Genomic DNA, 18,541 nt, shown 5'->3' on the forward strand with positions numbered 1-18,541 from the left:
TAGACTCTACTGGGTTAGATTGTGCATTTTGTGCTTGCGCCTGGGATTTTTATTTGCGGCAGCAGCTGCCTGCTGCCGCCAAGGGTGGGGATTTTGCCACATGTACAATAATCAATCAAACGGTGTGAGATCAACAGACGTGGATTTAATTGTAAATACAATTTTTATTTTTACATTAAGGGTTTTAGAAATTCTCAAATTTACAAAATGAGCCCCTCACCTATCCGACTGATCCCTTTTCTTGTTTCGCCCTAGCTGGAGCATGTCTCGGGTTCGGAATCAACGATTCTCCAAATGAAGCAACTTGGAGAATAATAGGGAAATATGGGTGGATAATCCCTTTTCTTGTTTCGCCCTAGCTGGAGCATGTCTCGGGTTCGGAATCAACGATTCTCCAAATGAAGCAACTTGGAGAATAATAGGGAAATATGGGTGGATAATCTCATATCCCATGACAAATCCAACCTAGATTAGCGTTGTATTTTGTTTCTTCCTTCAATTAATTTCTTCAGATCGGTTTCAATCTCTTTGTTGCGAGCGGGTTCAGCAAGGGTAGGTCTTTGGATTACGAGAGGATCGTTTTTATTCCCTCTCGCAAATGGCTTGATAGAATTAGGGTCTCATACAAGTAATATTCCAAACCTCAGATCTGGTGAACAAGGTTAGGGTTTTGTTTAATTTCAACAATCTTGATGTGGGTTCTTGGCCGACAACTACTTAGCCAAACCAAGGTGAGAACGATCAATCCTCGCTTTGATTCTCAGATCCATCTTCATCGTTTTTTTCTTTGAAGGAACATTCTGTAAGCCATGTCGTTTGATGAAATCGATGTTTTAATGAGGTGTTTATGCGGTTTGATCTAGTATGGTGTTTTCCTTTGCCATCCATGATATCATGGAATTGGAAAGCGGAGTTGGGTTTGGAGAGGATGTAAAAGAGATCCAGACAAAGCCATGAATCATTTAGAGGGTGAGTGTCGAGCGATTGCCATTAACACCGCTCGAGTTGGTTAGAGTGAGGGATCCGTTTTGTAAATTTGCAAAGTTTTAGAACCCTTAGAATGTGAATAAAAAAATATTATATTTATAATTTAACTTGCCTATGAATCCCACACCGTTGGATTGTTGTGGTGAAATCCCCACCATTGGCGGCGCCAGCAGGTGCTTGCGCCGCCAATTAAAACCCCTGCCCCTGATCCTGGATCCCCACCACCGGTTCGCGTATCAACCAGATAAACCGCCGGTTTGGCACGGTATAGATTCATCTACGCAGGTCATGGTCGGACCGAGCAATCTGGAAGGAAAACATCCACTTAATTGAGAGTTAAGACCTCGCATGTCATAGAATTGAACCCGCATTTGGTGCGTGTGAACAAATATAACAGATTCAACTTTAGTATGGTGGATTACTGTCCTGTCAACGGTTGGGATCGAAATTTGAGAATTTCTTTGTAATTTGTGTCACTTGTTGATTCGATTTCTTTAATTTTATATGAGATTTTTACGCTTAGGCGTAGGAACCAATCTTGCTTGCTCTTATACGTGGTATATATCATACTTGAAGTGGCTGGGAATAATATTATGGAAATACTAACATTTTATCAAGGCTACAAGTGACAATTTAGTAGCGGGGAGTGGTTCGATTGTTTGTGATCTGGTAATTGTAGTCAAGAACTATTAAATTGAAATCCTAGGTTACTTGTAGAGGATCCTCAGTTAGTGTTTATGCTCTAAATTATCTACAATTTGATTTATTGTTATTTTTTTTGGCTATTCCTCCTATCCATGGGTGAATACAAACATTACTTTGGATCTTCATGGGTCAACAAGGACTGGTAGAGCTGTGAAGAAGGAGAATGTCAACCGAGTCCAAAGAAGTTTTTTCTCCTGCTTACTTGTCTTTAGTGCATAAACTGCTGAACCTAGTCTTTCCATGTTATTAGATATGTTAAAACAGAAACCCAAAAGAATATTAAGGGAAGGCAGGGTAGAGATACCTTGAGCGTAAGGATTGGAAGGGAAGGGGGAAGAGAGACTAGAAAGTTAAAGAGAAAGCATTTGTTCGAGAATTAGCAAGCACTTTCTTTTAGGGTTTGAGGTGGCATGACCATGTTCGATAGAGGTCTTTTTAGGGCCCTCAATCTGGAGGACAACAATACCAATAGAGGGAATCAAAAGAACATGGTGCTGGCCTAAGATAACCTTAAGTGAAGTGGTAAAGAAAGACATGCTTGGCATAGGCCTTTGATGTAGATGGCTATCTTGGACCAATCCGGACAATGAAGCCTAATTATAGTCATGGGTTTGGTAAAATTTAGGATACTTGTTGTTCTGGGAAATAATATTTTTGCTTTATTGTATTCCATTTGTTTTAAAAACTAGCTGCACAGGAGTAGGGATTTAAATGGATCGAATTCGGTTTAGATAGTGTCAATGCCATATTTGTATCTGATTCTATTTGGATAGATTCGGTAATACACTATAAGATTCCAAAAGGATTCAGACGCTAACCGGTTGGTATTTTTTTAATATAGATTCCTCTAAATGGATATGAACGCGAATTGAATGTGAATTCCTTTTGCCATCCACTGACATCTTAATTGTTTTGTTAATGAAGGGTTGAGGGTTAATTGTTTAGCAATTACCTTTTTCTTCTGCTCTTCATAGTCTTTGATTTCCTTATGTTCTCTCCATGTGCAACATATATATTTTAGGAGAAAAGTAGGTGAACAAGAATGTGGAGTGATGTATTGTGTTGTTATGTGCAAGGTAAGTTGCTTTCTTGATTGAAAATTTTATTTTACTTGGATTATATTATACTATATGCTCTGTTTTCATTTACCATATTGTTCCTAATCTCATGGGGTGGTTTATTGTGTACAACAATTGTATTTGTTGGAATTCTCAGAGTTTTCGACCAGAAGGTTGTAGAACTTCCTCTTGCTAGTCACAAGTAAGGAAAACGGAGGAAAGGTAAATATTACATTATGGATGTGTGGCTGAAATCATCTCTGAATATTTAAAATGACCTTGTCTTGAAATATCTAGTTGCTACTTGAACATGTATATCCAAGTTGGATTTCTTTACTTTTTGCTGCCATTAGCAGAGTCGTCATTTTAGAAGTGATAGAAAATTTACAGTTAGTTGTAATGTAAGAATGATCAAAGACAAGTAATTGAAAAAGTTTATTAGATTAAGGGTACAAAATTGAGAAGGGAAAAGCTGCACTATACCATTTTAGTGAAGTATTGTGTTTTGTTTTTTCGTGATAGACAACTTATTTTATACTCCACATGAAGGTACAATGGTTAAATGTTCTTGACAACATTGGATGTGAAGGTTTTGTTGTATGTGACATTGTTGACTATTATTTGTTTTAAGGGTCGGTTGTTGATTATTGGTAAGATTTTTAAACTAATTTTTCATCTTTTGCTAGCTGACAATATTACTTAGGAACAAAAATGTATGTTTTGGTACCACCACAACCTCTTCCATGTAGAACTCAATCAACAGTTGCCTTTATGACTTTATGTGTTAGTTCAATGCTTCTTTGATCAGTTTGTCTCTCAACCAATATTCTAGGTGCCATGGATCTCTTTCAGATTAACTATTCCTTTTAGAAGATTTGAAACTTGGCATCTAAACCAGCTAAATCGACATGATCCCTATTGAATATACACTCATATTAGTTATATAGAATCAATGAACAAGTTAAAGAATGTCCTTTTTATTTTAGGGTCAAGATGGTCTACAACCAATTGCCTTTTCTTTTTTTTTTTTTTTGTTTGGGGGGGGGGCAAATAGAAATTCATTCAAAAGTGCAAGAAGATCACAAAGTATCCGATAACCAAGTAATGGAAATTAGCAGTCGTTCCTACCTGCTAAGAATATTTGCCTTCCTAGCCATTTAGTGAGAAATGCAATTGACTACAACCTCTACAAATAAAAAAGAAACTATATGAAAGAAAATTTAAAGATAAAATGGGTGATGTGACTGATGTCCTCCACAACATTCATCAAACTTAAAGGGACAATAGGAGGAAGGGGGGGGGGAGACCAGAGGTTCATCTTGCACCAAACCAACTTAAGCGCTCGACTGCATCCTTATGATAGCCTTTATATAAAGACTTATTTATTTTGCCAATTTAAGTTGGGCCCAAACTCTTGTTTGCAATTTCCTGTAATTTTTATCTAGATTTGTGATACATGGTAGTTATTATTTAAGGGTCACAATCAAAACCCAATTAAGAATTGAATTTAAAAAATTCCTAAATTTTCTCCTAATTTTTTTTCTCCTCTTTTTTAGGCTTAATTTTAGGGATTTATTAGATTCAATTCCTAATTGGATTCTAATTCTAACCCTTGAATAATTAATTACCACATGTTGTAATCCTTAACAGGAATTACAGGAAATTGCAAGGGGTGAGAATTGTAAAGGATGTGAACCCCATATACGTGAAAACATAGAAATGATGAGGTTTTTAAGTGGAAAAGTTGGGTCCCCAATGATACAGGCAAAGTTGCGTGACATGCATCATCAGAATTTTTAGAGGCTACATCTAGACTAGCCTAGGCCCAAGTTCCAGCGTAGAATGCCTGTGTTCCCCCCCCCTCGGGGACAATGATACAAAGTGAATACATACGCCTCCTTCAATGTGTGCTTAGTGGGGTTATGTTTGGTTTTATTATGAAGAACTATTATGGGTCAATGCAGGGTTGGTAGAGTGGTAAGATCTATATTTCTTAGTGGAGGGGTCATGGGTTCGACCCTTGCGGACAATAAAGTTCCCCCTAATGATGTAATTGAGGTGCGCGAAAGTTGACCCGGATGAACCTCATACACCAAAAAAAAAGAAAAAAGAGAGAACTATACATCATCAAGGTGCGCGAAAGCTAACCTGGATAAACCTTATATACTAAAAAAAAAAAAAAAAAGAGAGAACTATCAAGAGCAATCATTTCTAGCATGTTCGGAGCCCAAAAACGCATCACCCCATGGATGGCTGAAGCCCGATCCTTACGAAGAGCAATATTGCACACTCTTGGAGAAGGGGTTAATTGTGTCACTTTGAGTGTGATTGTAAAGACTTAGTGCATTATTTTAAGGTATAGGACTTATCCACAGGTCCTCTAATCCTCGACATTGTGGATCTAGGCTCGCACTTTGAGTCAGTGCATTTTTTCAACGCATTTTTAGGGAGATCAACTCCACAACTATTCACCTAGCCAGGATGACTAGGTCGGTGGTGCTCACGACTTTATGGTTCATTTCTTTTTTCTTTTTTTTTTGGGTAAACAACACTTCATTCAGAGAACTAAAGAAAGTACAGACACACCTGCATGAGTACACAAGGTTCGAATCGAACCAAGGAGTGGACAATGACCAAACTGTCATACATGCAATAGACAGGGTCAGCCATGGTAAGAGTTGGGTCAAGCCCAAAATGGATCACGTCCAAAGAACCCTTAGAACAAAAACACCAAAAAAAGCACCAACACCCACATAAGGGTACAGAATACACACCACATAGGGCGGACATACAACACCCTCATAGGGGGACATACAAAACGTCGCAAGGGCGGACATAGAACTCGTACAGTTGTGGCAATGGTAGCAGCAAAAGTGCGGAGAAGGTTTGGACCTATCATCCGCCTTTGCCTTAGAGGCGTACTGTCAAGCTCGGCTGCAAGAGAACTTGTACCCAGAGCTGGAGTTGTTCTGTGGTGTGCACCAAATAACACTACAACCAGATAAATGTTCTGTTATGTGATAACAAAAAAAGGAAAAAAAAGTACTGCAACCAGATCTACAATAAGAACAAGTAGATCTAAGGGGAAGGGGAAACAGAGACGGGAAAGAGGGAGAAGACCAAAAAGAAGAGAAGAGCCGAGCGGGAGGTGGAAGCAGGGAGGGAAGGCGGGAGCAGGGGAATCGGGAGAGGAGATGGAAACACAGTAGAGAGGGAGAGATGGGAAAGAGGAAAGCAAGGGCGGGGGCAGAAAGAGGAAAGCGAGGGCGGAGATGGGGCGGAACGGATCAGGGGAGGCAGGGAGGCGGAGAGATTACCAGGCAAGCCTCTTCGCCTCAAAGGGAGCGGGCGGTGTGGGTGGCTAGCAGAGCTTTCACCGACGAAGAGAGAGACGGAGTAGAGAGACGGAATAGAAAGCTCACTTTGTGGTTCATTTCCACTCCCTACTTATGGCCTTTTTATATTTCATCTCCACTCCATAAATAAATCAATAATTTAGATAAAAAATAAAAGAAAAATAACTATTTGAACAGCACCTCCATTTTCTTGTGAAATTCGACCTCCATTGATGAACTTCTAGTAAAGTGGGGACAATATCTTTTGTAGAGACAGTAAGTCTAAGGAGGTCATGGAGTCAAATCTTCGCCTCTACCCCATCTTGCTTAATCTCTCCCCCTCCCCTTGACCTGTGGGGTCTGTGGTCCCCCAGTCACTATCATGGTTGACAATGACAATGACAAAAAAAAAAAAAAAAAAAAAAAGAAGGAACAAGAAAAGAAAAAAATAGGAAGCAAATCGGTAGATATTTATTCCACCCAAAATAAGATATTTATGTAATTTGTTAATTAAAAAATCGTGGTCGCCGATTAGAAGAAAAGATTTCGCATCTGTGGCTTGCAACGGAAACAAAAGCAATCGGGATCAGGAGACGCTTCATGCCGTTTGCATGACGTGGCGAACTATGAGTGGCCCAACTTTACATTCTTTTTCTTGGTAATCCCAACTTTACATTCTCAGCGGTCATATATGACTGTCATCATACGCTACTGAACGAAACCACCGAAAGAGGAGTGCCCCCATTTCATTGCAGAGCCTTCGTTATCGGAGTACTCTCTATATTTTCATTTTCTCTTCTCCTCGCCCTAGATTTCCTCTGGTTTTTCTAATCTCGTCGACGTAATTCGCTTTCGTTTTTTCCAAAATGGTGAGTTCACTCTTTTGATCTCTTCTCCTGAGTTCTGCAGAAGTTGTTCATCTTCTAATGCTAGGGCTTTGTTTGCGTGTGTAATCTTTTATATGTTTTGTTGAATTTATGCTGGAGTTTCTAGTTCGATCTGTGATTAGTTTTACTGAGGAGGCTGATTTTGCTGAAATCGACTGGAATTTTAGTCTACTTCTATTATACTTGACTGTCTTTGTTTGCTTGGTGTAGTTTAGAATATCGATCGATCTTGCTTGATTTAGCTATGGTTGGCTAGTCTTAAGTGGACTTCTTTTTATTCTCTTACTTTCGTTTCTGGATTCGGTTCATGGTTGGAAAATTTGTCGGCGAATGGAAGTTGTAAATTCTTCGTTTAAGAAATGGACTATGCAGCGTTGATGTTATGGATCGAGATGGAACTTTTTGAGTTTTCGGTTGTAATACGTTTAATTGGTTTCGCTAATGGGAAAAGATTTTGCTGTGCGACTTGATCCACTGAGATGCCTTTTATGTAGGGCTTATTGAATTATCTGTTAAATAGTTTTCGTGTATTTTAATTTTTTTCCACATCGATCTGTTCACTCTTAACTCAGGAGCTATTATCTAGTGGTAATCTGATTAGGTTTTGGTTTGCAAATTTGCATGAACCTGTGGTCTGATTTATGTATCAGTAGTCCACCAGATCGTGAAGTTCTTTGCAATTGCTTATTTAGTTCTTGTTTTGTGGTCTTATTTGACGTTTTTGCAACTCATAGGCCAACGCCGCATCAGGGATCGCTGTGCATGACGAGTGTAAACTAAAGTTTTTGGAATTGAAGGCCAAGAGAACTTATCGCTTCATAGTGTTCAAGATAGAGGAGAAGCAAAAGCAGGTTCTGGTGGAAAAAGTTGGTGAACCCGCTGAAAGTTATGAGGATTTCACTGCATGCCTTCCCGCTGATGAGTGCCGTTATGCAGTCTATGATTTTGACTTCGTCACAGAAGAGAACTGCCAGAAGAGCAGGATTTTCTTTATTGCCTGGTAACTCTTGATTTTGCAAATGATCAGTTCACAATCTGTCGTGTACTTGTAAACAACCATTCTTTACTCCTCTTTTCTTTTCCTTCCTTTTTTAGGTCTCCTGATACAGCTAGGGTGAGAAGTAAAATGATTTATGCAAGTTCCAAGGACAGATTCAAGAGAGAGCTAGACGGTTTTCAGGTGGAATTGCAGGCAACTGATCCTACTGAGATGGGTCTTGATGTTTTCAAAAACCGTGTCAGCTAAGTATGCAGGGTAGACTTTGGTGTGGGGAATTTCTCCACACAGGCTGCTTTGTTCAGTTGAAATGTTCATAGGCGGTGAATTTGGCTGGATATAATATCTACTTGTTTTTTGAGATTTACCCTTTCAGTCCATGTTTTTAAGAACAACATAAATGATTTCGAGTATATCTTTTCATCTGTTATTGTGAAACCTATAGAACGAGTGTCACCTTGTAGTCTGATGCCTACAAGCTAATTCTATGTAACAGTTTGCTGGGGTAGACAACACATTTGGTTTTACTACTCTGGATGGATGCTTGACCCTTGTTATCTTTGTTGGGATTGTGGAAAAGGCAAGCCTACTGTGCCTTTGGCTTTCTTGACACTATTTTGGTTGCTCGATTACATAGATAATGATGTATTTATTCTTATAATCATTTCACATAGTTCTATTTATTTAAAATTTTACTGGACAAAAATTCTGCCTTTGTAGTTGCTGGGGAAACAAATTCAGATGCATATGATGATAATGCTCCTGTCTTGCCATTATTTATTAATTTATTTTCCTAATTGCAAGCTGCCCTGGTGGATTAGAGGCATGTAGAAGTTGAATTCGTAATTAGCTGATGTGAGTGGATATCTGCATATTACATTCTACTTTCTGTGCTTAAGGTTATAATTTATGTCAGAATCAGAAGTCTGGTTGATAAAGAGGCTCTGAAATGTTGTTCTCCATTTCTGCTTCCAGCTAGTCCCCCCCCCCTCCTTTGGGGGTAACCAGCTGGTGCTGTTTAACCCTTAGATTCTTTTTTCGAGGTGGACTGGGGGGAGGGTTGTTTTGTGTACCAACCCCTTTATCCTTGTCTAAGGTTTAAGGGTCACCTTTACAATTTGTAGGTATGTTCCTGTTTCGTTATTGTTTTTCTACCCAGGTGGTGATCTGGGAATTACATGTTACTGACTTCTGTGTTTTATTTTTGGCCACGTTGACAAATGGTCTCCTTACCTTCTTGGGAAAATATTTTATTCTTGGCCTTAGTGTAATTTCTTTAATGTGCAGTTTGGTTCTTGCTGCAAAACTATAGTTGTGTCAGTGGTTCGAGAAGATTTCATTTATTGTGGTGACTTAGGTAGTGGTTGATGTTGCCATGATGGTTGTTTTCAACATTTGGCATTCTCTAGCCTTGGAAGGTTTCCTTTTGTTCTTTTGTATAATATATTCCCCATGCTAGTGTGATTTGAGCATGAGTTTTGAATCTTTTTGTCGACAATGTGGAAAGTCTTTGACATATTCTTTGAATCCGTACTGGCTTTCTGTTGGATTGAAACTTAAAGAAACCGGGTGGGGTGGGGGGAGGATTTGAGGTTTGGCCTTATGATTATCATTTGGGAATGTCTGTCTAGAAGTTGGTTTGGTGGTTCCTGTGGCTGTTTTGCCCTCGATAAGAATAGTTAGGTAGTTATCTTCAAACAGTTTTCTTGGTGAAATGTGGTGACTCTTCAAGAAGCTTGAGTAAGTTGAGATCAGGTTGGGTATGCTGTGTTGTTTTGGAGGGAGAAACATTCGTGTGTTGAGATGGGAAGTAGCTTCAATTGCTTCTGTTCTGTGGTTGCCAGTTGCCCTTGATATGAACAGTTTAATTGTTATCTTGGGTAGTTGGAAATCTTTTTTGTACACTTTTGGCTTGGTTTCTGATGATTTACCTTGTCACTTCAATTGCCCTTCAAGAAGCTCAAACAATTTGATTTGGTACACTGTGTTTTGTTAGAGGGAAAACCATTTCAATGGGTTGAAATGGTGGAAGATTTAGCAAAGGAAAACTGGAGACTTGATCAATTTTCTTTTTGGGATTCTGTTGGTTGGAAGATGAGTAGTTTCTGCTGCTATATATTTTTGGATCAAAGCAACCAACCAATCTACCTTTTGATCCCATCCCCTGAAGGAAAAAGTAGAGTTTTTATTGGGAACTAGACAGTTGTAAATTCTTTCTTTGTTTAGAAACAAGTCTATGGTTGTTTGTGGTTTAGATGGATTTATCTTGACGGTATTTGATCAATTAGGAGGTAAGTTATTCAAAGTAAGAAACTTTAATGATTCACAGGATTGGAGGATACTTCATTATGTAATTTTTTTTTTAGAGTCTAGGTTATCGAGATGACCATTTATTCTGCATTGATGCAGACCTGGGAATGGCCTACTATCGTGGGCTTTAATGGGTGGAGAATTAGAAGAATGGGAAGAGGAAGAAGTGGAAGTAAAGACATGGGAAGGAAAAGTGAAAAACTCACAATCAGATGATGCGCAGTCCTGGTAATGGCCTGCTATGTGGGCTTTCACTGAAGGGGAATTAAAGAAATATGAAGAGGAAGAAAGGAAGTGGAGACTAGGTAAGGGAATCACACAAAATAATATGCAACCAAACCCTTATTACATGGATTTCAACTATTACATGGATTTCAACTTTACATGATAAAAAATGCTATGCTAGGGTGTTCCCTGACAGAATAAGCAACACACTACACTCTGGCACACCATGGCCTGGGTTTAGGTGGGCGAGGGTGGCTTAGAGCATCCCTTGTAAGCTACATGCTGCGTTGGCCCCTGGATATAGTTATAAGTAGGCAAGAGTTCTTGTGCTATGGATGAGTGTGAGTAAAGAAGCTAGTCAGAAAAACATAGGATTAGATTGGCTTCTTGGAACATAAGATCTTTAAACCTATAAGAACTTAGAATTAATAAATAGTATGAGGAAAAGAAGGGTTAATATAGCTTGCATCCAAAAGACTATATAGAATGGTAAAAATGCTAAGGAGTTGGATGACTTTTAAACTTTGGTACATTGTGGATGAAAGTAAAAGTGGAGTAGGCATAATAGTGGACAAAGATTTGAAGAACGATATGGTGGATGTTTAAAGATTAGGTGATAGGTTTATAGCTATCAAGCTTGTATGGAGAAAGTGATCATAACTATAATTAGTGCATATGCACCTCAAGTAGGATTGGATAAAGTCTAACCTTACAATTTTGTGAAAATATGGATGGATTTAGTGCAAGGAATTCATTAATAAGAAAAGATTATCATAGGGGTTGGTCTAAATTGACTTATTGTGAAAGATCAAAGAGGCTATAAAAGTGTACATGGAGGATATGGTTTTGGAGAGAGGAGGGGGAAGGTACCTCAGTTTTAAAACTTGTCTGTTGCTTTGATTTACTTAATGTAAATACTTATTTTATAAAGAGAGGTGCATTTCATTACCTTCAAATGCAGTCATCATACAAGCCAAATGAATTTCTTCCTAACTAGAAGGTCGTATATATTGTGGTGTAAGGATTGCAAGGTGATACTAGGGGGAAGCTTAATTGCAAAACATATAATAGTGATCCAAGAAAGTGGGAGTTTGAGGGGGGACACTAATATGATGTGGAATGAGATGGCTAAGTGCATTAAGAAGGTGGGTGTCATGGGTGAATAAAAAAGAAAGCAACATTCTTATAAAGAGACTTGGTGGTGGGATGGTGAGGTTCAAGTAGTCATTAAGAATTAAGAAAGTAGCTTTAAGACATGGTGAAGTATTAAAGATGTAGGCGATCTATAAGGGTATACATTGGCTAGAAATGAAGCTAAGAAAATTGTGGAAAAAGCAAGAAGAAGAAGTATGAATATTTATATAATAAGTTAGGCACAAAGGAAGGGGGAAAACTGGTTATGAGATGGCCAAAATAAGGGAGAGGAATAGTAGATATCTAGACCATGTTAGATGTATTAAAAGTGAAGATGATAAAATACTAGTACGTGACGAGGATATCAAAAAGAGATCGGAAGTGTATTAGCCTACTAATTAAACATACTTTAGATATTTGTTACTTGAAAAATTGCACCATTTACAATGGCACTAGTTTTTGGACATATATACGGAGAATTACGATGGCCAAAGTAAAAGAAGCTCCATGGAGGATGTCAGTCAATTGGCAAGACACAATGTCTTGATGAAATCCCATGGAAGAGCTTATAAACCTATGGGTAGCTTGGTTGACCCAGCTATTTAATAAGATTATGAGCACAAGGAATATACTAGATGGATGGAGGAGAAGTGTTGTGGTGCCAATTTACAAAAATAAAGAAGATATTTAAAGCTCTGATAATTATATAGGCATAAAACTAATGAGTCAATACTTTAAAATTATGGGATAGAGTAATTGAAAACTGTTTGAGACAGAAAACCACTATTACGGAGAACCAATTTGGTTTTATGCGGAGAAGATCTAGGTTTTGTCTTCTTACGAAGGTCTTTATTGACCTAGGAAAAGCGTATGATGAAATCCGTAGAGTGTTTATTTGGCAAGTATTAGAGAAAAGAAATGTTGTAAGCAAATATGTAGATGTAGTTAAAGATCTGAATGATGGTCCAGTGACTAGTGCAAGAATGGTGGGAGGACAAGGTAGTGAATTCTCAATTGTAGTTGTGCTATATCAAGGATCAGCTTTAATCCCATATTTATTTGCACTTATAATGGATTATTTAACCTAAAGGCATTCAAGATGAGGTTCCTTGGTGTATGTGTTTTTGTTGATGGTGTTTTAGTAGATGAGTTATAAGTAGGGATTAGTTCTAAGATAGAATCATGGAGAGAAACTTTGGAATCGAAAGGCTTTAAACTAAGTAACTAGAATGAAGATGGGATATCTAGTATGTGACTTTGGTCGTGATTGGACGTATGATAAGGTGGTGAGACTTGATGAGAAAGATATTGTACAAACCGATTATTTTAGGTACCTTGGCTCAATCATAAATAAAAAAGTTGATGTAGAGGAGGATGTTTCAAAATAATTAAAATAGGGTGGATGAAGTGGAGAGGTACATTTGGGGTTTTGTGTGATCAACGTATTCCCTTAAAGTTTAAAGGAAAATTCTATAAGTTGGTTGTACAACCAACTACGTTGTATACTACAGACTTTTGGAATGTTAATAAGCATCATATAGATAAAGTTGATGTAGCAAAAATGAGGATGCTATAGGATGGATGAGTGACAAAATTTGGAATGATAAGGTAAGGAATGATCATACTAGGGTTGCCTTGGGAGTAGGTTGAATAAATGATAAGTTATTAGAAAATCAATATAGGTGGCACGGCCACGTTCAACAAAAGCCTTTTAAGTGCTCCTGTGCGAAGAAGCGATTTAATCCAAATCAAATAAAAAAGTACTAGTATGGCTTAGGCCTTGTATCTAGTGTGCCTGCAAATAACGTTGATTGGAGGGCAAGGATCCATGTAGTGGACCTCATTTAGTTGGGAAAAGGATGGTTGTTATTGTTGTTACTGTTTATACAAGCTATTTAAAAGAAAAAACACAGATTCTAGTTGAAATGTGAAACTCAAAACCAAAGTCTTAACTCATTCTTATGTTGGAATGCTGAAGTAGTTAAAGGAAAAACAGAAGTAGGAATACTAAAGCAGTTAAAAGGATTGAACTTAAAACAGTGGGAATACTAAAGCAATTAAAGGATTGAACTTAAAACAGAAGTAATTTAGCTAATTAAGTACAACTCTTGTTGGACCAAACCGAATTTGACCAGTTCTCTTGGGGTTGGACCAGAATCGATTGATACGCGTCAGTGGTTAGATGGTGTTTGATGAGATTGATCTTGGTTTGTGCTTGCATATTCTATGCTAAAGAACTTCAGGTATCATCTGTCTGGAGTTTTGTCCTTATTCTGGTGATTTAGTGTGTACTTTTTGAGGACAAGTGTCTATAACATGGCATGTAATGCATATGTCTGCTGGTGGAGAGGCACTACAGGTTGCTTGTGCATTAAAAATTCAGTCATGGAAATTCTCATGAGATTAGCTTTGCAACTTAAAACCCCAGAGATCAGCTTTGTCTGCTGGTGGAGAGGCACTACAGGTTGCTTGTGCATTAAAAATTCAGTCGTTGAAATTCTCATGAGATTAGCGTTGCAACTTAAAACCCCCAGAGATGAGAGGGAGTACAGGTGTTATGGTACATTTTGAGACTTGAAAAAAATTCGATCATGTGAAATACCGAGAGATCAGCTCTGCAACATAAAACCCCAGCCACTGGTGACGGCCCAGGTTTGTTAGGGCACTGTTTGATTGAAGGTTGGATGTGTCAAATGGACATGTAGACTCGTTAACTTATTCCTTTAGCTGATGGTCAAGTTAGTATTGTACATTCGATCAGCTCTAGGTCATTGTGTGACCTCACTCAGGGCCTAGTGTCTATAGGTGGGGCTGATGGAGAGTCTCTACGGTTTCGGGGGAAAACGTGATGATGTTTCTTTTATTTATTGTCTCTGTAATGTTTAAATGGTTGAATGACTTGTCAGTGTTGCCAGATGATTGGTGAACATGCCACCAGCTTCCTTTGGCGTCTATATGACAGTTTGAGAGCATTGCAGTCGGCAATGAGGTTACATCTTGTGACTCATGCATCTTATATTGTTGTCTTCCCTTTGTGAAACTAAATGAACTCAAATGCTGTGCATTTAATGCGCACCACTGAACTGCTGTGTAAGAGTGTTTGATTATTGCTCTCTGGGATTTGATCATTCTTTTATACCCTATTAGGCAAAGAAGTCCGGGTACCATTGGATGTATGCAAGTGGGAGCAGGTGTTGATGCAAATTGGCTCGTAAAGCTGTTGGTCAGTTCTTCAGTTCTCAGCTTTTCTTATGCCATTAATTTGATGTGATGGGGAAGGAATTGTCCACATCTAGTATAAATTGTGGCTGATGTGGGGTTTGTGCATTTGAATACACCCTGCACTTACAAGCTGGGCCTTCATTTGGTGTCCTTTAGTTGTCGTGGTGATTAGGTGTACTTAGCCTACTATAATCCATCTGCACGCGTCCCAGAAAATGATGCCTAGCGTTGCCTCTAAGTGGAAGCAAAGAATAGTGCTTCCAATACTGCGTCATTATAGAGACATTTGGTGCAAGGATTATCGAATAAGTCAAAACGTCATGAAAAAGTATGAAATAGGATCAGAAGATGAGAGAAAACAGAGATTTTGCTGGGGGAGATGAAGGAAACGACAATGGGGTGAGCACGTGAGGCTGCATCAAGTAGATCTTGGGGGCTTGTGATACCATAGGAACTTGCTTGTGTCCTTGATTGTGCATTTTATGTTCGGCAAGATTGTCGGTTGTCTGATTGAGATTTTGACCGTTGAGAGTCAATGGTTGAAATTGAGATCTTGGTTGAAATTTTGACCAGATTCCGATCCAACGGTTTGCTGAACAATCTTGCACATTAAATGCACAAGACTGAAGGAAAATGTGATAGCATATGATTAAATCCCCATCACCATCTCGGTAGTTTCCTTTCAAATCTTTCACAGCATGCCATAGGCGAGAAATAACTCTGATTGACCAGTGCCATGTTTGTTATGCATTTTCTGAATGGAATTCGAATGTGTTGTAAATCTGGATGTATTGGGAGCCGGATGCCAAACATGACCTGTTTTGCTGGTTCTGTTGGATGTCACATGCAAGTTTTGTGAGAGCTTTGACAAGTTTTTGGGCGGAGGTTGCTTTGAGTTTGAAGGGATTTCTTTCTCTCTTTTCTCGGTTTCAATCTCCCACAGCCGGTGGAGAATTTCTTTTTTCTTGTTTGGAGATTCATGTCAAAACAAATTGAGCTTGGGAATAAATGGTATGAAATCACTCATATAGCTTATCCAGTTCTGGAGTACATGTTATTAAGGCTCTTTTTGGTATCAATTATCATTCTCAATTATGAGAAATTTTTTATTATTTTAAATTATTTGGCATTTATTATCAGTTTTATTTTTTATTTAAAATAATAAAAAAACCTCCAAAATCCGTAATAGATTTTTTTTTCTATTATGGATTATGGTGAGAATTTCATTATCTTCATTTATGTTCAAGTTTATTTGAAGTTTTATAGTTAAGATGAGGGTAAAATATTCAATAGACATTCTTTTATAAATCATACTTTTCCCCTCTTTTCTTACTTTCTCACTATCATTTTCTAATAATTTTTTATTTTGACAGTAAATTTATTTTTGACAAAATTCATCAAACCATTTTTCATTATTGACCAATAATCAATTCCCAGACTTATTTCTTTTAAATAGACATAATAAAGAATGAGAATGGATACAAAAAGAACCTAAATCACCACTGAAGTTTTTGATTCGGGGCAAGTTTGTATGTTACCTAGGCATATGTCTAAGATTCCAAGCCACGTTCCTATTAACTATTTTAAACTTTTGTTTGACCAATTATAAAATGAAAGTGGGCCCATCCCATTTCCATGTTTAGGACTTAAAATGATATTTGTTTGATTCATTGGGATCACTTACATGTATGTTATTACAAGGTAAAATTAAACTTTAAACTTATGACTTCTTCATTAAGGAGGTATTGACAGTTACCAACTCAGCTTAACTAGATCAACCATTGTACTTTTACAAAATCATTAAAATTTGAGAATTAATTGAATTTTAGTTTTTAGTATAAAAGTTATTGTTTCTTGTTTCCAAGGTTAAGCTTTAGAACAATCATATAGGGATGAAGCGAGGCGAATTTTTTCAGCTTAGGATAATATCAATGCTATTTTGTAGATAAGGTGTTCATATATTGCATGCTTGATGATGAAGCATTTAAGTGCTCATAAAGTAAGGTGTGATTTGTCTTCCGCCATGTTTTTGGTTCTTAATCTATAGGGGTGGCTCAGCCAATTGGTAAAAAGCGAACAATTTTTATTTGGAAGTCAGAGTTTGAATTACCTTGACTCTTATTTTTTGTCATGTTTGGTTTCTTATGTTCTTAGATGTGTTAATAGTTTGATTGACCATTTGGTCAGGAAGGCTTTGTATGTTTCAAATAGGACAAATTGGCCTATTTCTACTCGTTGATTGAGGGATCTAGTTGTTTCTCCTTGTGTATTTCCGTTGTTGTTGAATGAATGTCTCTTTACCAAAATAAATAAATAAAACAATTACAAAAATGAAAAAAGATAAAGGAAAAATTTCATGATTAGCTAGTTTAAGTTTTTCTTTACAAAAGTGGCCATCCAATGTTTTAGTTAACAAGAGTGAACAAAAACAAGTTTGAGATTACAGAAATAGTAAAAACAATGTTACACATTCTCCTTTAGAAATTTTTATTCTCATCTTCCACCTTCCAACGTCAGCATGGCCATAACCGTCACTATTTTTAATATTTACCTGGGAGCTTCCTGCCCACAAAATGTTGCCTTTCATTTTGTCATCTCTGCCTCTGCCGACACCATTCACCTCCGAAGCACCATTAGCCAAATCCTTCCCATACTTGAAATTCCATGTTTACACCTTCGACAATTCCACTGTTGTAGGTCTCATCTCCACCTCAATTTGGGTTGCACTGGATTACCCACTTAATTATGCTTGCAATTACCTAACTAATCTCTTAGCTCTCTGCATTGGTTGGGTTGTCTACCTTGACTCAGATCTCATCCTCATCGACAACATCACTAAACTTGCTACTACCCCACTTGGTGATCACTCTGTTTTAGCAGCTCTGTGTATTGCAATGCAAATTTCACATATTACTTCATTTCAACCCTCTGGACTAACCCTTCTCTCTCCTTCATCTTTGTGAGTTACTTTAATACCAGGTCATGGTTATAGATCTCGAAGATGGTGTTGATAAGAGGATTACACTACCTAGATTGTTGAGTGGATGGAGTTGCAGAAGTGAATGAGGATTTATGAATTGGATTCGTTATCTCGCTTTCTGCTTGTCTTTGCTGGGACTTGGGAGATGCAGAAGCGAATGAGGATTCTTCTTTCCACACTCAATGCAATACACAAATAAGAAAAAATAAAATAAAAGTTGAAAAGCTGTGTTAAGTGATAATATCTTTGTCACTAGTTTTGCAAATCTATTAAGAGTTTCTTATTTTAAAAATAAAATTTACAAAAGTTATGTTTTCCGTATCTTTCCATCTTGTTTTTCTTCTTAGCCTATTTAGTTACAGTTTTTGACCCAAAAAAAGAAAAAAAAAAAAACTTAATTACAGTTACAGTGGGCCAGAAAACATGGCAAGGAGGAGACCATCCTCTTCATAATAGAGAAGGCATTTTGGAATCCAAGAAGGGGAAGGGAACCCAGAAAACATGGCAAGGAGGAGACCATCCTCTTTGTAGTAAAGAAGGCATTTTGGAATCCAAGAAGGGGAAGGGAGAATGAATTGAGACATCCGGTTTGCTATTTTTGTAAACTCAAACTTGTTTTTATTCAGTTTTTTCAACATAAACATTGGATGGATAATTTTGTAAATAGAAATCTAAAACTAACTAATGACATAATTTTTCTA

The 18,541-nt window shown here is 37.7% G+C and overlaps 1 protein-coding gene and 1 pseudogene across 1 annotated transcript; both read left to right on the forward strand.

Annotated features, from left to right (window-relative positions):
• Positions 1-6,784: 6,784 nt before the first annotated feature.
• LOC149023455 (actin-depolymerizing factor 2-like) lies at positions 6,785-11,652 on the forward strand. The gene is made up of 3 exons (XM_089143989.1): positions 6,785-6,954; positions 7,707-7,972; positions 8,068-11,652. The coding sequence occupies exons 1-3, from the start codon at positions 6,952-6,954 to the stop codon at positions 8,216-8,218; spliced, it is 420 nt and encodes a 139-aa protein (XP_089000115.1). The 5' UTR covers positions 6,785-6,951; the 3' UTR covers positions 8,219-11,652.
• A 5,669-nt stretch (positions 11,653-17,321) lies between these two features.
• LOC149023456 (putative galacturonosyltransferase-like 1 pseudogene) lies at positions 17,322-18,039 on the forward strand (annotated as a pseudogene).
• Positions 18,040-18,541: the final 502 nt, after the last annotated feature.

This window comes from Hakea prostrata, chromosome 2, assembly GCF_041222555.1.
Source record: "Hakea prostrata isolate BN-2017 chromosome 2, UWA_Hpros_2, whole genome shotgun sequence".
NCBI classification, from domain to species: domain Eukaryota; kingdom Viridiplantae; phylum Streptophyta; class Magnoliopsida; order Proteales; family Proteaceae; genus Hakea; species Hakea prostrata.